Raw genomic sequence first — 22,560 nt, 5'->3', positions numbered from 1 at the left:
TATCTGCAAAAAACTGAACCAAGTGCAATTTTATAGCCTCATCATTGCCGAAAGTTTTACCATTTAAGGAGTTCTGCAAAGATCGAAATAAATGGTAGTCTGATGGTGCAAGGTCAGGGCTATATGGTGGATGCATCAAAAGTTCCCAGCCAAGCTCACTCAGTTTTTGGCGAGTGACCAAAGATGTGTGCGGTCTAGCGTTGTCCTGGTGGAATATGACACCTTTACGATTGACCAATTCTGGTCGCTTCTCCTTGATGGCTGTATTCAATTTGTCCAATTGTTGACAGTAAACATCCGAATTAATCGTTTGGTTCCTTGGAAGCAGCTCAAAATATACCACACCCTTCCAATCCCACCAAACAGACAGCATAACCTTTTTTGGTGGATATCAGCCTTTGAAGTGGTTTGAGCTAGTTCACCATGCTTGGACCATGATCGTTTTCGACTAACGTTGTTGTAAACAACCCATTTTTCATCTCCAGTTATGATTCGTTTAAAAAACGGATCGAATTTATTGCGTTTAAGGTGCATATCAAAAGCGTTGATTCGGTTTGTTAAATGAATTTCTTTCAATACATGTGGTACCCATATTAAAATTGACGCCAAACAAACAAATGTAAACAAAATTTCGCGCACTTTTTTTCTAAAGCAAGCTAAAAGTAACAGCTGATAACTGACAGAAGAAAGAATGCAATTACAGAGTCACAAGCCGTTGAAAAAAATTTTCAACGCCGACTATATTACTACTATATTACCGACAATTACTTTTTGGGCAACCCAATATATACCCGAGTTGGTGGTCGAAGTTGGGTCCGGCCGAACTTACCGCCTTTTTACTTGTTGTTCATAACAAATTGAGAATATATAAAAACTCACTAAAAAGAGCCATGCCTAGCTGATGGAATGACCCGAATGAAAATTATTTACAAGTTTGAAAAAAGTACTCATATGAGAGATGAAGTGTATGAGTACAAATGAATGAATCGACACACACACACGCACACATGTGTTGTTTTCCCTGTACTTGTTGGCTTTACAACGGAAATATGCTCCTTGATGGTTCTATCTCGACCAAGTATTTAAAATTTGTATTCAGTTGTGCGGGAATTGCAGTGAGATCGACATCATACCAGAAAAAATTTCAACTACCAAACACTGTTGCAGCCAATAAAGAAACAGGCCTGCATGTCTAGACCAGATATAACAAATAAGTGCATACAGAAATATACTTATGCAAGGTCTAGGTATTAGCCAAAAATCATTGCATTGAGATAATAAATCGGTGAAGAGTGAATTTGGAAAACTCGTATCAAATCAAAATTTTTATTAAATATTATTAGTGAATTTGTTAATGCAATTTAAATTTGAAACGATAACAAAAAGGTAGTTTCAAAGTGAAAAGTTTTAAATTTCGCCTGCATTTCTGCAAGAAGAGACCCTTGAAATTTATATTTTTAGAAATCAATTGAAGGAAAAAAAATAAAACAAAATTAACAACTAATATTGAAAAACTATAAAATTTTTTGAAATCAACTAAAACCATATCTAACATTTTCTAACCAAATCAAAAAAAAAACACAATGGGTAAATATAATTTTTTTAAAAATTGTGTGTAAAAAAACAAGCACACAAATTTGCCAAATTTATTGCCAATGCCCTTAGATGCAAATTTAATTTATGAAGTCCGCCCGATATACACACACATACAACAAAATATTTCGATAGAGCATGTGGCACTTTTAAATTGCTTGGCTTTTCTTCGTCCGCCCATGCGAAGATTGCTTAGATCAAAAAACCGTTTGAAAAAAAAAATGTTTTGCAAAACGAAGAAATGAAAAAAAAAATCATATCTGCTTCTTTGTTTCGTGTAAAACTGAGCATTATTTTCAATGGTGCTTGATTCTGCACCTATCCGTGAACAACAATAATCTGTCCATTGGTTATTGGAGGTCGAACTTCTGCTGGTTTTTCAAATGATTCATCTCAATTTAATGGACATTGGAAAACAAACAAAGGAGATTGATATGCACAGTGTGATTCGTTCATTGGGAATTTTAGAAAGGATTTACTCTGTTGATGGTTTGCAAAATAATATTTATCTAACACACGCCCTGGATGATCTTGCGTTTGATATAAGTCCCCGGTGAAAGCCATAATAGCTCGTTGTACACTTAAACCTTAAAAAAAAACATGGATGCCTAAACAACTTCCAGAGGCATATTTGGCAAGGCCTTATGAAACTAGGCGAAATGTATAACAAAATAACCAAAATGAATTCTCCAAAGTGATTTTAACGGAGACCACCATACTATTAAGTACAAGTACTATTAAGACCAAATACTATTAAGTACAAGTCATTGTTCAATTGTGTATAACAAAATATTGATCTTTTTAGTAGCTATATCTTAAAAATAAACCGATCTGAACAATATACGACATGGATGTCGAAAAGCCTAACGTAAGTCACTGTGTCAAATTTCAGCGAAATCGGATTATAAATGCGCCTATTATCGAGCCAAGACTTAAATCGAGATATCGGTTTATATGGCAGCTATATCCAAATCTGTACCGATGTGGGCCAAGTTGCAGAAAAATGTTGAAGAGCCTAACACAACTTACTGTCCCAAATTTCGGCGACATCGGACTATAAATGCGCATTTTATGGGCCCAAAACCTTAAATCGAGAGATCGGTCTATACGACAGCTATATCCAAATCTTGCCCGATCTGAGCTAAAATGAAAAATGATGAAGGATTTAACACAAATCAATGTCCAAAATTTCAGCAAAATCGGATAATAAATGTGGATTTTATGGGCCTTAGACCCTAAATCGGCGGATCGGTCTATATGAAAGCTATATCCAAATCAGGACCAATCTGAGCCAAATTGAAGAAGAATGACGAAAGGGGGGAAGTTCTCCCTTCATAAGACTTTTATACCCTCCATCATAGGTTTGTAACTCTTCGAAATATTCGTCTAAGCCCCCATAAAGTATATGTGTTCTTGATCGTCATGACATTTTAAGTCGATCTAGCCCCCTCTTCCCATATATCCATCCGTATGCTTATTTTATATCCCGAACTCTTTCTGGAATTGTTATTGGACTATATCTTTATATAGCCCCCATATGGACTATTTCTGCCGATTTTAGGTCTTAGACACATTTATTACCCGATTTTGCCACATTTATTACAATTCCTATGCTATTGGAGCTAAGTTAGAATACCCCCATCCTATAATGAAGGGAATAAAAAGCAAAAACGTGTCGATTTCTTTTTTGATAGAATCTTTGGAGGCCCTGGCCTCACCTTATATCAGCCACTAGCAATTTTAGAACAATACATACATATGTATTTATGTACCAAATTTGTATTTGAGCATTTGCTTCGGGGATATAATTCACTTATCGAAAATAAATGATTATATCCACTGAAACATGGGAAACGTCTTAAATGTGGTTTCGTTCATCGTAGAATATTTCAAAATAGGGATTATGTCCACTTACAATTTGAGATTTATGTTGGATTTTCAAGAAATTTTTTATTTCCCGCGAAACATTGATGAAGTATTTTTAGAGGTCTACGTATGCGTGATGGCTAGTTCAGATTACTTATACGTTTTGTATAACACGTGTTATAAGAACCCAACACTGACAGCAGCGTGGTACACAAAAACAATGCTGTGGAACAATGACGGGGTCATGGTCTGGGGTTGGGAGTTTTCAAGTAAGAATAAAATTATTAAGTCAGTAGAGTAAAAATCCAAAAAGCGTTTGGTATTCTCAGGCAAAATATTCATATTAAAGGCTCTCTAACGTGTGCATTAGAGTGTCCCAAAAAACAAAAAGTATTTTTTTATACCCAATTTTTCCTTTTTGATCCAAGTAAACAAAATACGAAATAATATGAGGATAATCCGTGCCGACATGACGTCCAAAGTTGGATGAAAAGCTTTTTAATTTGAGGTCCTAGCATGAAAGTGGTATACAAATGAAACATTTATATGGAATTTATTATAAAAGCTGTAACCTGCACCACTCCTGTGGCTGAGATATAAAAATGATGGTCTGTCCATATATCCTTCCTGCCAATCGTTTTATATTCATAGCATTTGTCTTTGGGTTAAAAATTTGATATGTTAAAATTATTGTGGTGACTGGATAACAAATCTAATGATCTTCACTTTGATTACAAAAAAAAAACACGGACGGACAAACGGCACAAAAATGATATGCGAATTAGGAGGAATATCTGAGTCGAGCTATACATTATATCACAGCCACAGTAGTGGTGCGGGGTGCTGTTTGTGTTTATATAATAAATACTATAAAAATGTGTACTTAGTTTACCAATTTAATGCTAGGACCTAAAATACTCATCTGATTTCTGTTGAAAGTACTACATCTAACTTTGGACGTCGCACAGTGGGATAGAATCGAAAAAAAAACTAGTAAAAATATATGCCATATGAGAACCGCATAGAGATGAATATTTGAAATTTGAAATTGTTGCAGCTGAGGTGTTATTTAGATCATGTGAAAAATTTCAAGGCCCTAGTTGTTCCGGGCGCCTCTTGCCAGGGCCCTACAGTTGGGCACCTTGGCTTTTCGAAAAATTGTTCGGGATGCCAAATCCTTATTTGTGATCCGATATCCAAAAATTCTTTTTGTGTTGCTCAAAAATCCCTACAAAAAAGTTAGCTTGAGGTATACAATATCTCCTGTGGTTTCGAGGATATTCGACTATTGATTTTTATTTCTTGAAATTTTGTCCGAATTTGGCATTTTTCAATTCAATTTTCATTTTGATGCATGATTTGGATTGGTGATAAAAATGGAGCTCAGGGGTTATGTTGATCCGGGCACCTTTGGCAGGGCCCTAAAATAGGGCACCTCGCATTTCGAAAAATTGTCTGAAATCTTCATTTGTGCTCCGATTTCCAAAATCCTTACCACCATGGCGCCGTTTCTCTTTTTAGGCAAACAAAGAATAATGAATAAGAACTGTTATGCTATTGGAGCTATATCAAGTTGTAGTCCGATTCGGGTCATAAATGAATTGAATGCTTAACATTGTAGAAGTCATTGTGTAATATTTCAGTCCATTCGGATAAGAATTGCATCTTGTAGGGGCTCAAGAAGCAAAATAAGAAGATCGGTTTATATGGGAGCTGTATCGAGCTATAGATCGATTCAGACCATATTTCACATATTTGTTGAAGGTCATGGGAGAAGCCGTTGAACAAAATTTCAACAAAATTGGATAATCACTGCGGCCTCTAGAGGCTCAAGAAGTCAAGATCCCAGATCGGTTTATATGGCAGCTATACCAGGTTATTAACCGATTTAAACCGCACTTAGCACAGAGCTTAGAAGTGACACCGAAACACCACGTGCAAAATTATAGCCAAATCGGATAGGAATTGCGCTCTCTAAAAGCTGAAGAAGTCAAGACCCAAGATCGGTTTATATGGCAGCTATATCAGGTTGTGAACCGATTTAAACCATACTCAGCACAGTTGTTGGAAGTGATATCAAATCATTACGTGCAAAATTTCAGTCGAATCGGACGAGAATTGCACCCAAGATCGGTTTATATGGCTATATCAAACAGCTATATCAAAACAAGGACCGATTTGGCCCATTTATAATACCAACCGACCTACACTAAGAAAAATATTTGTACAAAATTTCAAGCGGCTAGCTTTACTCCTTCGAAATTTAGCGTGCTTTTGACAGACGAGACGCCCGGAACACCAAGAGCCTTAAAATTTTGCACATGATCTCAATAACACCCCAGCTCCAACAAATTCAAATTTCAAAGAGTTAACTCTAACCGATTTCATATGACATATTTTTTTTGTTTTTTTTTTCTACGAGGAAACCCTACATTTTCATCATGGTATTGAGACGAACGAACAAAGTCTGCAAATCATAAAGATTAACTAACGAAATTCGGAGTCGGTGACCGCTACTTTAAGACCTTTAACTCCATTTGCGACTAAGCTCAATTTTGGCTTAATGGATCCGTCAATAAGCAAAATATGCGTTAATGGTCAGGTGAAAATCAACATGTGCCTCATTAACACTTCATCCACAAAAAATAAATGTTTGGTGCTGTTTGCATGCCGGCTGTGTCATTGGGCTTCTTCATCGACGATGCAAATCGTCACGTTATGAACAACGCTACCAAACCATGCTCACTGATTCTTTTTACCCTACACCACCACTGTGGTACAGGGTATTATAAGTTTGTACATTTGTTTGAAACGCTAAGAAGGAGAAGAGCTAGACCCATTGTTAAGTATACCGATCGGCTTAGAATCACTTCCTGATTCGATTCAGCTATGTCCGTCTGTCTGTCCATGTATTCTTGTGATCAAGTTACAGGTCGCATTTATACTCCGATTATCATGAAATTTTGCATATGTCACTTCATGGGCCAAGGACAAACGCTATTGATTTAAAAAAAATCGGTTCAGATTTAGATATAGCTCCCATATATATTTTCATCCCATATGGAATTTTTAGACTGTAGAAGCCACAATTTTGGTCCAATCTTTACCAAATTTGGCACGAAGTGTTTTATTATGCGTCTTCATATGTGCGCAAAATATCGTCAGATTTAGATATAGCTCCCATATATATCTTTCATCCGATATGGAATTTTAAGGCTGTAGAATCTACAATTTTGGTCCGATCTTTACAAAATTTAGCATGAGTTGTTTTATTTGGCGTTCCAATACATGCGCAAAATTTCAATAAAATCGGTCCTGATTTTGATATAGTTATTATATATATATTTCATCCGATATGGACTTTTGAGGCAGTAGAAGCCACAATTTTGGTCAGATCTCTACAATATTGGATGTGAGATATTATTGGGTTGCCCAAAAAGTAATTGCGGATTTTTTAAAAGAAGGTAAATGCATAATAAAACTTAGAATGAACTTTAATCAAATATACTTTTTTTACACTTTTTTTCTAAAGCAAGCTAAAAGTAACAGCTGATAACTGACAGAAAAAAGAATGCAATTACAGAGTCACAAGCTGTGAAAAAATTTGTCAACGCCGACTATATGAAAAATCCGCAATTACTTTTTGGGCAACCCAATATATTTGACGTCCTAGATTTAGATATCTTTTATCCGATATGACTTTTTAAGGCTGTAGATATTCAGAATTTTTGTTCTATCGTAAGAAAATCGTACAAGATTTTATTCGATATTCCAAGAGGTGTGCAAAATTTAAGTCTGACAAGATTTGGAAATGAGTTCTGTGTATTAAAATTGGTACGTAGACTAGGTGGTGTAGGGTATTATATAGTCGGCTTCGCCCTACTTTTGCCTTTCCTTACTGGTTTTAGCCTGAATTCGAATATATGGACCTGGATGACATGTGGTTTCAACTGGACGGTGCCACAAGTCACACACCATACTTTAAATCGATTTAATGAAGAGTACGTTTCATGAGTCAAATCCTTATTGGAAAACCCGAGACCTGATTTCGCTGGGATTTAGAACATTGAGTTTCCAAATTTCAGTGAATCAGGTTATTTAAACCCCTCGACATCTGTACTGAGTATGGTCGAGATCGGATTATATTTATGGAGTATTTTGCATTAATGTTGTTAATTTTGTAACTATATAAGGCCTTGTTTGGCTTAGTTATTGCATCTATAAACTAAATTAAAATTTGCTATAGTGAGTAGTTTTGGTCCTCATTACGTCATATAACTCTGCCTCGAAAAAAAAAAAAACAATTTACAAATTTTTTAAATCTTAATAATGGATATGTCACTTTTCCTTTTGGGTGTTTGAAAAAATAATACTAAGTTATCATACCCTGTACCACAACAGTAGTTTAGGATATAGACATTTCAAAGTTGTGCATGCTCGTCACTAAATCAAGGGACATTGAGCCCATTGTGCGTATGATTTATATTAATTTTGATGCTAGCAATACGCAAAAGCACACAAAAATTCCTTAAAGTCTTGTAACCAAACTTAGGAATTCAACAGAGCATACTATCGAGAGGCATGTAATAAAATTATTTTCACGTCTTGACGAGAACAACATTCATATTTCCGTTATATAACTGTTTTTTAAACATTTTCTTTGTATATGGGAGCAAACTTTCAAAACTTTTTTAAAATTCCTAGGATACCACTGTGCGAATCGGATCAATAAATCTTTGAAGCCATGCAAAACGTAAAACATTTTATGTAACATTTTATCTGTTCCTAAAACAAACCCATTTGTTTTATATACAGTACTCCTTTCTGGCACCCGTAGACCATTTTTTAACCTAGAATGACTTAAAATCTGTTATGACTCACCTGTTGTACTTGACTTATTCTTCTGAAGATGTGAAAATATTAAAGAATGGGATTTCAAGTACAGCATAGACAGATTTTTCCATCTTATTTTTAGGTATCTTCCTTCAAGCACACTGTCTGGTCACCTTTAAGAATTCTCATAAAGAATTCGACTTCAAAATTGCAAAGTTATCAAAATAAAAGAAAAAAATACATACCCAAACATATTTTGCCCAATCGTTCTGGCGAACCATTCCATCAGTAGCACCTGTTATTCGGCTTGGTTCCTTTATTCACAACAAAAAACAAACCACACACACTTTTGTAAAACAAAAAACGTAAACAAAACAAAAAACGTGCTGCAATTGATCGAATTGATTGCTTTTCCTGCATTACGCACCCTCCAAAAAAAAAGAGAAGCATTAAAACAAAATAAAAAAAAAGCATCTAAAACATGGATAATTGGAATGTTTTGACAGCCCACCAATCGGCCATTGGCGGTCGGGATGATGTGAATTTGGTATCCAAAGAGAAACTGGTGAGTATGTAAAAGAATAATTCAAGAGTATCGTTTTTTCTCATTATATCTTTGCATCTTCATCCCAAACAAAATACAAAAAATCTCATTTCAATGCCTTCCTTTTTTGAGTTGAAAAATCAGCTGATTTGTGTCAATGGGCTTAATATGCGAGAATGTGTTGGTAAGCCCCCAACCAAAACAATAGCATTGTTGAGAGATGCAGATCTTTACTGTTGACAAGGGTTGCCACAAGCTAAATTTATACAAGCAAATTTATAATTAATTTTCTTTTTTTTATACCCACCATCGAAGGATGGGTCATTTTGTCATTCCGTTTGCAACACATCGAAATATCCGTTTCCGACCCTACAAATTTGGATATAGCTGCTATATAGACCGATCTCTCGACTTAAGGTTTTGAGACCATAAAAGGGGCATTTATTGTTCGATTTCGCTGAAATTTCGGACAGTGAGTTGTGTAAGGCGCTTCGACATCTTTCTTCAGATCGGTCCAGATTTGGATATAGCTGTCATATAGACCCATCTCTCGATCTAAGGTTTAAGGCCCATAAAAGGCGCATTTATTTTCAGATGTCGCCGAAATTTGGGAAAGTTAGTTAAGTTAAACCCCTTGAAATACTTCTGCAATATGGCACAGATTAGTCCAGATTTGAATATAGCTGTCATATAGACCGATCTCTCGATTTAAGGTTTTGGGCCCATAAAAGGCTTACTTATTGTCCGATTTTGCTGAAATTTGGGACAGTGAGTTGTGTTAGACCAGTCGACATCCTTCTTCAATTTAGCCCAGATCGGTCCAGATTTGGAAATTGCTGCCACATAGACCGATCTTTTGGTCCCATAAAGGGTGCATTTATGAACCGATTTTCCCAAAATTTGGGACAGTGAGTTGTGTTAGGTGTTTCGACATATTTCTGCAATTTGGTCCAGATCGGTCCAGATTTGGACATAGCTGCCATATAGACCGATCTCTCGATTTAAGGCTTTGGGCCCATAAAAGGCGCATTTATCGTCCGATGTCGCCGAAATTTGGGACAATGAGATAAGTTAGACCCGCCGAAATCTTTCTGCAATATGGGCCAGATCGGTCCAGATTTGGATATAGCTGCCGTATAGACCGATCACTCGGTATAAGGTCTTGGGCCCATAAAAGGCGCATTTATTGTCCGATTGCACCGAAATTGGGGCAGTGAGTTGTGTTAGGCCCTTCAACATTCTTCTTTAATTTGGCTTAGATCGGTCCAGATTTGGATACAGCTGCCGCATAAACCGATCTCTCGATTTAAAGTTTTGGGCCCCTAAAAGGTGCATTTATTGTCCGAATTCGCTGAAATTTGGAAGAGTAAGTTGAGTAAGGCTCTTCGAAAATTTTTTGCAATTTGGCCCAGATCGATCTCTCGACTTAAGGTTTTGGGACCATAAAAGCCGCATTTATTGGCCGATTTCGCTGAAATTTCGGACAGTGAGTTGTGTTAGGACTTTTGACATCCTTCCTCAATTTGGCTGAGATCGGTCCAGATTTGAATACATATGTCATATAGACCGATCTCTCGACTTAAGGTTTTGGGACCATAGAAGGCGCATTTATTGGCCGATTTCGCCGAAATTTCGGACAGTGAGTTGTGTTAGGACTTTTGACATCCTTCCTCAATGTGGCTTAGATCGGTTCAGATATGGATATTGCTGCCATATAGACCGATATCTCGATTTAAAGTCTTGGTCCCATAAAAGGCACATTTATAATCTGATTTCGCTGAAATTTGACACAGTAATGATAGACTTTTCGACGTCCGTATCGAATATGGTTCAGATCGGTCTATATTTGAATATGACTACCACAAACCAATATTTGTTCTGCAAAATTGAACAACGACTTGTACTTATTAGACCACTCAATGTCCGTATCGAATTTGGTCCAAATAGAACCATATTTCGATAAGGCTGCTATGAGGGCATAAATTTTGCATTTTTCACCGGATTATGACGAAAGGTAGTTTGCATATATACCCGAGGTGGTGGGTATCCAATGTTCGGTTCGGCCGAACTTAATGCCATTTTATTTATTTAAATTTTTGTTTGATTTAGATTTTTTTATTCTATTTTAATTGATTTTTTTATTTTATTTTATTTTATTTTATATTATGTTATTTAATTTCATCGAAATTGAATCACAATTTCAAATTTTATCTAAAAGTTCGTAACGGCAACACTTTCACAAAGACTATGCGTGAAAAATTACGTTCTCTTCCTTTCTCCCACACTCACTAATTGGTTCTCATCCATAGATGTTACCTCTTTGATTCTAACTAAATTTAGAATGACTCTGTTCTCAATTTTTTGGAGATTCCTTACAGTAATAGCGTTGAGTTGGTTGCTGTCGGTCGTTTGAGCAGATATCGTAGAATAAATTAAAATCGTTTTTTACATAAGCTTTTAGCACATTTTTTTAAAATAAAAAGTACACAATCTCCCTTACATCCTTATAAATAACGTAAATTCTTTAATATGGATTTGTCTACTGATATCTGGGGCCAATTGGCGGTGGAGGCATCCCAGGTGTATCTTTCGGACGGTACAGTGCGTAGCCCCTTCGCAGATACGGTACGTTTTGTGTCTAAAAATAATTGTGCCAAGTTCGTTATACAAAACCAAAAAGGAAACAATAAATTAACAAATAAATAATAAAAATATGAACATTTAAGAGGAAAAGGTCAAAAAAATTCAAACATATTTAAGAAATCTTGTAAATTACCTCAAATATTCCATATAATAATTCAATTCTTTAGAAAAATGTGTTCATTTTGTTTCATATAAAAAAGGAAGGAAAAAATCTAAATATAGAATAAGCCAAATGAAAAGTAAAATCAAAATTGTGGAGCATTTTGAATACACGAATGACACCCGCAACAATGTACCAAAAAAGCGAATACCGAAATGGACAAACAAAAATACACACAAAAATAATAGAAATTTTTCTATAATTTAAATGTGTCCAAATGCATGTGATTTAAAACCAAAAATTATGATCAATGAACATTTGTCAATGCGGCTCGTTAAGATAATTGATAATATCCCTATTAAAATTGTATATATTAATCAAACGTGGACCAAAAGTAAGTTTACACACGATCTACAAACCGGGAATTGCCTCAAAGCATACCTCACAAAAAAATTATCAAAAAAAAACTCATCTACTCAATATAAGTTTCCGAAATATAAATGTTAAAATCAACGTCTGCATCAAATCATCATTAGCCGTTCATATATTTACAATCCATTTCTGTCACTGATGTGATTACTACCTTGTCGGATTTACCACAAAACAGTACAAAACCAAATGATTTTTCTGGCATTGGTCCTTAATATTGTCTGTCTTGACAGGAACATGCTTATGATATAGCAAAGGCATAATTTCTGTGGACAGCAAGTTCAATTTATTATTCAAAATATGGAACTGTTGAATGACCAGTTAGCGCGAGTATGACTCACTACCACTACTTCTGTAAAAGCAGGAATGTTAACTACTTACAGCAGTGTAACCATGATATAATTACCAGGTAGTGTACCGTAAACAGCTGAGTACAATTTTTTCTCTCGAAGTGCACTATCTATCAACGAGTTTTGGTTGTGTGTGTATTATTGTTAAGAACCATAACACCGAAAAATGGAGCGAACTAGAAACATAGTCAAAATCAGAGTAGTACTGATCACTGATTTTGACTCAACATTCAAAATTTTGTTGTTGGACAACTGCCACGACCTATATTTTTCTAGCAGAAATTTGCAGCATTGAACAGCTGTTTTATGAAAACCAGCTGTTTAATTCAAATAAATAGTAAAAGAGCGCCTGTTCCAAGGTTAGGGGCGGCTGGAGGCGAGCGTCGAATTTTGGAGCAAGCGGCTCGCCGCAACGAGGCATACATGTGCAATCCCACAAAACCCATGCGGTTGCGACGCTGGGCCAGTAGCCCGCCCCCGAAAAACTATGAGAAACAAAGGAATAGTACAAACGGAATCCGCAAGTCGCAATCCGCATAAAAGCCAAATTCCTCAACATCAGCCTTATTTGTGTCCGTGCCACGACGGAAGACAAAGGATATTTTCTTCGAGCGCCTAGAGAGAGAATATGACCGCTGCCCCGCCCATGATATTAAAATCGTTCTGGGAGATTTTAATGCGAAGATAAGGAAGGAAGACATTTTTGGTCCGACAGTCGAAAAGTTAAGCCTCCACGAGATAACGTCCAGTAATGGGTTGAGGCTGATAGATTTCGCCGCGGCAAAAAACATGGTAGTTAGTAGCACCAGATTTCAACATAAAAATATTTACAAAGGAACTAAATTGATCACGTTGTGATAGATGTAAGGCATTCATCGATCCGTTGAGCGAACATAGATTCGGATCATTATCTTGTTGCAGCAAAGGTTCGCACCCGTTTGAACATGGCGAGGAAAGTACGATCTGACACTGCACGGAAGCTGCAAACACAACAGATGGCAGCGGCATACTCCACTCGACTGACCAAACTGCTTGATGAAAGCCCTCCTTGTTCCGATGAGATAATGACGCAGTGGAAAACTATTCCCCACTCCATGGAAAATGCCACGAAATCCGTGCTTGGGTACCGGAAGCTTCCTCCAAGAAACCCATGGTACGACCAAGAGTGTCGAGATGCTACTGAAGCCAAGAATGCAGCATATAAAGCAACCCTGCAATCAATAGCAACGCGCCACAAGAAGAAGAGGTATTGGGAGAAAAGGAGAGAGAAGTAACGTCTATTCCGTAGAAAGAAACAGATATGGAAAGGCGTAAGTGTGAGCGAATTGAGATGTACAGGAGTCAGAATGAAGTTCGGAAATTTTACCAAAGAATTAAACATCAAACCGATGGCTTTGGAGCAGGCACATACTCTTGCAGAGGATATGGAAAGAACATTTTACCCAACTGCTAGTGTCCGACGTTGGCGGCAAAGGATGCCGCAGAACCAACCAATGATGATGGTATGGAATGTATAGCTCCTAGTCAGAATGAGGTCCACGTAGCAGTGACCCGACTGAAGAACAACAAGGCAGCAGGAGCCGACGGGTTACCCGCTGAAATATTTAAGACCGGAGGCGACGCGCTAAATAAATAAATAAATAAATTCACCCTAGATCAGATATTTACACTGGCCCAAATCCTGGAAAAGACCCGAGAAGGACAAATCAACACCTACCATCTCTTTGTTGACCTCAAATCCGCTTTCGATACTCCTATACGTTCAAATGTATTTCAAGCCATGTCTGAGTTTGGTATCCCTGCAAAATTAATAAGACTCTGCAGGATGACACTTGCTGAGACGCGTTCCTCAGTAGAAATGGGAAAGAATCTCTCCGAACCATTTAATACCGAACGAGGTTTCAGACAAGGAGACACCCTATCGTGTGATCTCTTTAATATCCTGCTGGAGAAGATTATACGAGATGCAGATGTGAATAGATATGGCACACTAATCACAAGAGAACACATGCTACTCGCCTATGCCGACGACATCGACATCATAGGTCGGTCACCGAAAGTAATAACTGCTGCCTTTGAAAGAATCGAAACAGAGTCATTAAAAATGGAGATAAGACGAAATGGATGGTTTCATCTCCCAAAACACATTGTACAACCGAGCAGATAAAGAAAATGGAGAAAGTTGGGAACCACATCTTTGAGATAGTAACTTTATCTACCTCTGCGCCACCGTAACCTAACACTGATACTACCCGTGCTGTCATATGGTTCTGAAGCATGGGTACTTGTGAAAGCAGATGAGGCAGTGCATGGAGTATTTGATAGAAAGATTCTTCGTAAAATATATGGACCAGTTTGCGTTAATGGAGAATATAGGCGACGTATGAACCACGAGCTGTATAAGACGATAGCATAGTTACACGCATCAAAATACAACGGCTGCGTTGGCTAGGCCATGTTGTCAGATTGGATGAGGAAGCTCCAGCAAAGAAGTCTTTTGAAGGCAAACACGGTGGTACACGCAAACCGGGAAGACCAAAAGCCCGATGGAAAGATCAAGTGGTGGGAGACACCTCGAAAATTGATGTCAGAGATTTTAGAATGAGCCCAGAATATTGAGGCGCTTGGAACGCTATTCTACGTTCGGCTAGTGGAACAAATGTTCTGTCATAGCCAATTAAATTAAATAAGTATTAGCAAAAGAGAGTAAAGGCTATGCTTACACTCCTTAAAATTTTTACTGGAGAAGTACGGGAACAGACCTTATAATATGTGTTCGCGTACTCTAAAATTTGTGCAAATTTGTTACTGGAAACTGTTCGCATATTTTATTGCCAGAGAGAGCGGCAGAGTGCGTGATGGCGAAATTCGACACCTTGCTAATTTTTACTGGAGTTTTCCAGCAAAAATTTGCAGCATCCAACAGCTGATTTATGAAAACCAGCTGTTTAATTCAAATAAATGGGAAGAGAGAGTAAAGGCTGTGCTTACGCTTTCCTCTCACAGCCAGAGAGAGTAAAGGCTGTGCTTACTCTCCTGCAAGTTTTTACCGAAAAAGTACGCGAACAGTCCTAAAGCTTTCAACAACCTCTCTCTCTCTCTCTGTCTTGGTTTAATCTGCGGTTTCCTGCAAGACCCACTTTGGCAGCTTCTTCTTCGATTTTTAAAGACTGCAGTTACTGTTATATTGATTTTACCTGCTTGAACGAGTATGCCAACTTAGTGACATTTTAATACACAGCTGCATTCTGAAAACCAAAATGATAATTTTTTATTACAACATATTTCTAGTATGCCTTATTTTATGCGGATGCAACAAAATTCCTAAATCCAGGCCTATTTATCTATAATACAAAACAATTAAGATATTTCCTTTCTTTTCAATATATAGACAATCGAAAAGCTTCCCGACAAGGTGATTCTACAAATTTTCTCATATCTTTCACATCGTGAAATTTGTCGTTTGGCAAGAGTATGTCGTCGCTGGCGTCAAATTGCCTACGATACACGCCTATGGAAAAATGTCTCCCTACGACCTGAAGTATCCGGTTTGCATGTGGGTTCATTGGAATCCTTGTTGTCTTTGATTGCGGTACGTTTTGGACCCACTCTGCGTTACATTGAATTGCCCATTGAACTCATCACCCATACTGTGCTACATGAACTATCTGCCAAATGTCCCAATTTAACACATATGCTCTTGGATTTCTCCACAGGTAAGTTCTGCGATCATTAAAATCAGACTCGGATTAAAACTCGTAGACATTCTTCTCTTACAGCTATGCAGCTTCACGATTTCAGTGAAATGCAGGCCTTTCCCACCAAACTGCGTTACATGTGCATCTGCTTGTCTGAGGTCATCTTTATGGAAGGTTTTATGCGTAAAATCTACAACTTCATCAATGGCTTAGAGGTTCTACATCTCATCGGCACCTATGAGAAGTGCGAAGAGGAGGAGGAGGAAATCTATGAAGTCATCAATGTCCACAAGTTGAAATCGGCCACCCCCAATTTGCGTGTCATCAATTTGTATGGCATTAATTTTATTGATGACTCCCACATTGATGCCTTCAGTTCCAATTGTATCCAATTGGAATGCTTGGCTGTGAATTTTTGTAATAAAGTCACCGGTTCCACCCTCAAGACCCTGATTCAACGCTCAAAACGCTTGACCTGTTTGCTAATGAATGGCACCAGTTTGAAGTCGGAGTTTGTGATGCAAGCCGATTGGGATAAATGTGCTCTGCAAGAATTGGATATTACAGCCACCGATTTGTCCACCGAATGTTTGATTGATATGTTGACCCGTATACCCAATTTAAGATTTTTGTCCGCTGGTCAAATCAATGGTTTCAATGATACTGTATTGAAGATGTGGATGGAATCTGGTATGCCTAGGTAGGTATTTGAATATGGCAGACTTTTTTTCTGCACATAAATTAATGTTTAATGTTTTATAGGTCTTTGGTGTCCATCGATTTGGATTCTTCGGATAATATTACCGATGATGGTTTGCAAAAGTTTTTGACACGCCATGGTCAACAATTGGGTGCCTGTTGTTTGTCCGGTATGCCTCATATTACCGATCAACTTTGGATGAGTATTTTACCCGTTTTGACTAATGCAAAGTAAGTAATGGTTTTTTTTATCAATCTATTGCAATAACGATTCTTACCGGACATACCCCAGTGGTACCAAATCGAATTTTCTTAGAAATAATGGTGTTACTTTAGAATGCTTAAAGTTATATTCAAAATTCTTTATTTGAAAGAATGTTGGGGTCTGTGTAAGTAAGTGTTCAATGATGGTGCGTCCTAGTAGTTTCATTGACTCACCCATGAGCAGTGAAAGTTTGCCACTACGTATCTGTCACCTTGGTTAGCAGCGGATCACCATCTTAGGCATCCCAAGTTGGGACGAAAAGTCTACTTTTAGACGTTTCGACTTGTCTTTATAAAAAGTCGACTTTTCGACTTTATCAAAAAGACAATTTTTTTTTTATTAAGTTTACAAGTTTTTGTAAACTTTTTCCACTTCTTTGTATTTTCGTTAAGGGGAGGTATTAAGAAAAGTTTTAAATGCAATATTGACTGAACCCCGAATTAAAGCTTGAAATTGGTTATTATAAAGTATTGGCCGATTCGTTCATGGATTATACTTTCGCCAGGGCGAGAAAAAGTTGCATAACATTTTAGACAAATTGGTGCAGGCTTAAGAAGAAGCGCATCGATCTTCTGCGCTTCTTCTTCATTTTCTGACACCCAGTTTCGAGATGTCGCTCTCCACTTGGTCACTCCATCGGAGTTTTGGTCTTCCCCTTTTGATTTAATGGTCGCCTTCAGAAGACTTCTTTGCCTTCAGAAGACTTCCATCTTCTAACATAACGGATAAAAAATACATTTTTGCCAAATTCAGCTTAAAATGGTGTAATCCCAAAATTTGGCTTGAATATGTGCCAAAGTTTGCACGAGTTTTTTATGGCAACAAGAGTAAACTAAAGAGCAATGAAAGGTAAAATTGGAAACAGTTCTTACCAAGCAGCAACATTAGCAAAGCTAAACTTGTGCAGCTTTTTTTGTGTAGTTTTCTTTTCGACCATTCGACTTCAAAATCGATTATTAAACTTTTTAATCATAGAAAGTCGACTTCGACTTTTTTACGCAAATAGTCGACTGATTGATTAGCCGAAATTCGTCTCTGGGATCCCTACACCATCTAAAACTGCTGCTATCTATGGGTCACGTCAGACCGGACATTACGCCTACCCTTCACTTTCGGTTCAAGCCACAGCCATCACGTTGCTCTCATACTTTTCAACTTTGAGGACATGTCGAAGAAAACACAATGAAGAAACTATCGCAGTTTGGGGACATTGTTAAATCATTTTTATTATTTGTTTATGGTGTTTTAAATTATATTTAGTTTGCAATCCCGTCCAACATTAAGATTTTTATCACATTTCCCTAATTAGAACATACTTTTAAATTGCAAACGTAATAGGGACCCACAATATTGCACACTTATAGAAAATCTCCTCAGTATTTACACCAAAAAGGAACAGAATTATGCTAATGGAAAATGTTAAAAGGCTATTTTTGTAAAAATATGTCCAATTTTTAATTTTTTATAAGAAACTAAAATTTTATGACTTTGAGGACATGCAAAATTAAACATGCCAAATTTGAGGACACATGGGTTTGTACCCCAAATTGACGTGATTTAAGATATGAAAGTAAACACATTTTTTATTGACATATAAATTAATATTTAGTTTAAACCCGGGTGGTCCAAGATAAAGTTTTGTTATAATTTTTGTATAATTTACTGTATTTTAATTGTATCTTTTATATATTTCAGAATTTTGGTAATGGGTACACCTGAGAAATTGGGTGTAAATATTCATGTTGATCAATTGATGGATACAATTGCATCAGCCTGCACAAATTTGGAACGTTTGGAATTGAGGTGAGTAAAAACTAATGAATTTAAGAAGTTTGCTGTAGTAACCACATATTTGCATGTGGAGGTAATGATCCTCCTCAAGTTCCTGTGTGTGAGCGAAGGAACGTTGTTGTTGTAGCAGTTGTACACTGAGGAGGCAGCCTTTGCCGATGAAGGACTCTATCAGGTCAATCCGGTGCATACTTTGGATATAGCTGCCCTATAGACCGACCGCCCGATCTCCCGATATAGAGTATTGAGCCCATAAAAGGAGCAAAGGAGCATTTTTCATCCGATTTTGATGAAATTTGAAACAGTGCGTTTTGATAGACCTCTACCCCATTGTGTCGAACAACGTCCAGATCGGACCATATTTGGATATAACTGCCATAGAGACCCAAAAAGTAATTGCGGATTTTTTAAAAGAAAGTTAATGCATTTTTAATAAAACTAAGAATGAACTTTAATCAAATATATAATTGCCATTTTGTTCGATAACCTTTTGCCATCTTCCTGGCAAATGTAGTATTCCACGCTCATAGAACTTCTGGCCTTTATCTGCAAAAAACTGAACCAAGTGCGATTTTATAGCCTCATCATTGCCGAAAGTTTTACCATTTAAGGAGTTCTGCAAAGATCGAAATAAATGGTAGTCTGATGGTGCAAGGTCAGGGCTATATGGTGGATGCATCAAAAGTTCCCAGCCAAGCTCACTCAGTTTTTGGCGAGTGACCAAAGACGTGTGCGGTCTAGCGTTGTCCTGGTGGAATATGACACCTTTACGATTGACCAATTCTGGTCGCTTCTCCTTAATGGCTGTATTCAATTTGTCCAATTGTTGACAGTAAACATCCGAATTAATCGTTTGGTTCCTTGGAAGCAGCTCGAAGTATACCACACCCTTCCAATCCCACCAAACAGACAGCATAACCTTCTTTTGGTGGATATCAGCCTTTGAAGTGGTTTGAGCTGGTTCACCATGCTTGGGCCACGATCGTTTTCGACTAACGTTGTTGTAAACAATCCATTTTTCATCTCCAGTTATGATTCGTTTTAAAAACGGATCGAATTCATTGCGTTTAAGGTGCATATCACAAGCGTTGATTCGGTTTGTTAAATGAATTTCTTTCAAAACATGTGGTACCCAAATATCAAGCTTTTTCACCAGTCCAAGACTTTTTATGTGATAATGAACGCTCAGTTACATGACGATCTAATTCGATTAATGCTTTGATTTGGTCATCATCAACTTCATCCATCCACGCTAGGTAGATTTTAACCTTGTATAAGTCCCATAGAAACCGTTTCTCATTCTTGAGATCCTAGAGGGATTAAGCTTTGTATGTTATGTTACAACTACGTATGTCCTTTTAGTTTATGGGCTTTCGGAACAACATTGTTCGAAGAACTGGACAAAAACCAAATTTCCTTTCATTATCATATAGACCACATTGGGCACCATTGCATGGCGTTGACGAAAAAGTGATTCGATTTTTCATTTTTATACCCACCACCGTAGTCATTCCGTTTGCAACACATCGAAATATCAATCTTCGACCCTACAAATTATATATATTTCGGATCGTCGTACAATTCTAAGACGATTTAACGATGTCCCTGTATCTGTCCGTCCGTGTGTTGTAATCACTCTAGAGCCTTCAAAAATTGAGATATTGAGCTGAAATTTGGCACTTATACGTCTGTTTGATGCACACTGGTTAAGTTCTTGAACGGGCCAAATCGGACCATATTTGGATATAGCTGCTATATAGACCGATTTTCCGATAAAGGGTCCAATAGTTTAAGGCTTCCCGACAATTGATCCAAATATGGTTCAGATCGGACTATATTTAGATATAGCTACCATATAGACCGATCTCCCGAAAAAGGGCCTGAAGGCCATAAAAGTTTTATTTATTACCCGATTTCGCTGAAATTTGCAACAGTGGGTTATTTTGAGCCTCCACAAATCTAACCTAAATGTGTTCATATTTATATATAGATTTGCAACAGTGGGTTACTCTAAGCCTCGCGACATCTGACCTAAATATGAATTAGATCGGTCCATATTTAGATATAGCTGCCATTTAGACCGATCTCCCGATAAAGGGTCTGAAGCCCATAAATGCATTATTTATTACCCGATTTCGCTGAAATTTAAAACAGTGGGTTATTTTAAGCCTCCCTACATCTGACCTAAATATGGTTCAGATCGGACTATATTTAGATATAGCTGTCATATAGACCGATCTCCCGAAAGAGGCCATAAAAGCTTTATTTTTTATCCGATTTCGCTGAAATTTGGAATAGTGTGCAGTTTTAAGCCTCCCAACATCCGGCTCAAATACCGCACAGATCGGACTATATTTAGACACAGCTGTAATATAGACCGATCTCCAGATAAAGGGTCTAAAGCCCATAAAAGCTTTTTTTAACTGATTTCGCTAAAAAATTTTAACCGATTTGCTGAAATATGAAATAGTGAGTTTTTCTGAGCCTCACGATATCCGATCTTAATATGGCTCAGATCGGTTTATATTTGGATATACCTGCCAAAGAGACCAATATTTTGTTCTACAAAATTGAATAGTGACATATATATTAGACCACTCAATGTCCGTGCCGAATTAGGGTGCTTAAGTTATTCAATTTTCATCAGATTGTGACGAAAGTGGATTTACATATACAGCCGAGGCGGTGGGTATCCAAAGTTCGGCCCGGCTGAACTTAATGCCTTTTTACTTGTTTTTCCATTTTATTAAGTTAATGTAACATGAAGACACGAATTTAAAAAAATTACTGTTTAGGGGATTATTCAGGCCGTTTGATATTAAGGATTTTTTTAAATATCTAATTGTCTTTGGTATAAATTAATTTTTTTTCTCGTTTTTTTTTTAGATGGGATCCAGATAATTTACGTTTTTCGGACAAAAGTCAAAAGGCCATTGACTTGTTGCGTGTAAAATGTTTAAAACTACGTTGCATGGTATTAAGGTTAGTACTCAAACTAAAAAAACCAAAACATTTTAAACCATCTAATATTCGTCTTTCAATAATTCAGTGATGGCCGCTATTATGAAACAGTGAAGGCCAACTTTGAACGTGCCGATCGTGTAACCGTGGTGCGCACCACAACCTGTTGCCGTGTCTCACCATATCACTTGTTAAGTAACTACAACGATTTGATTTTCAATTAGGTGCAAGCCAGCCATAGGGAAGACACCAGAAACAGGGAGGATAAGTCTCCAAAAGAATAAGCAAAGCAGTGCCTTACATGAAATGTCTTTGAAATTTGTATAGAAACGTCAATTTATGTTTGCCAAAGCAATTAGATGAATTAAAAGATTTTTTTTTTTTTGGTTTTTTGTAATTATTTCACTTTTTTTAAGTTTTGTTGTTTTATATATTTTTCCATATTATATTCAATGTACAATCGTATAATAATTTAATGCAAGTTTTTCTTTGTCCTCTCTAGGGGGGTCTCCCAAGTTAATCATCTTCTTCTTTTTCGTTCCAAACCAAGATGTTTAAATAATAATAATAATAATTTAATCATGTTTATATTTTCACTTTCATTATAAAATTAGCCTAAAACATTAACTTTGTTGTTGTTTAAATTTTTAAAAAATATACATTGCTAATTGTTTGTTTATGTTCTGCTTAAGATTTCATCATGATTCAGACTTCACAATATAAATATTTTCATAGTTATCTTATTAGAGGAGAGTGAGGGAGAGGGGAATTCTGCGTTCTTTTGTAAT

General features: G+C 36.9%; 1 protein-coding gene across 2 annotated transcripts; it reads left to right on the top strand.

Moving 5' to 3' along the window:
* The first annotated feature begins 1,103 nt into the window (after positions 1-1,103).
* Positions 1,104-22,451, top strand: LOC106082216 (F-box/LRR-repeat protein fbxl-1). Of its 2 annotated transcripts, XM_013244599.2 has the most exons (8): positions 1,104-1,247; positions 8,435-8,857; positions 15,750-16,074; positions 16,138-16,756; positions 16,819-16,986; positions 18,716-18,823; positions 21,698-21,793; positions 21,861-22,451. In XM_013244599.2, exons 2-8 carry the CDS (start codon positions 8,774-8,776, stop codon positions 21,994-21,996), a joined length of 1,536 nt encoding a protein of 511 aa, XP_013100053.1. In that variant the 5' UTR covers positions 1,104-1,247; positions 8,435-8,773; the 3' UTR covers positions 21,997-22,451. The 2 variants fall into 2 exon arrangements, with proteins under 2 accessions (XP_013100053.1, XP_013100050.1); XM_013244596.2 differs by lacking the exons at positions 1,104-1,247; positions 8,435-8,857 and adding an exon at positions 11,181-11,461.
* The last annotated feature ends 109 nt before the right edge of the window (positions 22,452-22,560 follow it).

The sequence above is a fragment of the Stomoxys calcitrans genome, chromosome 2 (assembly GCF_963082655.1).
Source record: "Stomoxys calcitrans chromosome 2, idStoCalc2.1, whole genome shotgun sequence".
Taxonomy (NCBI): domain Eukaryota; kingdom Metazoa; phylum Arthropoda; class Insecta; order Diptera; family Muscidae; genus Stomoxys; species Stomoxys calcitrans.
This window is presented reverse-complemented; position numbering and strand designations above follow the sequence as displayed.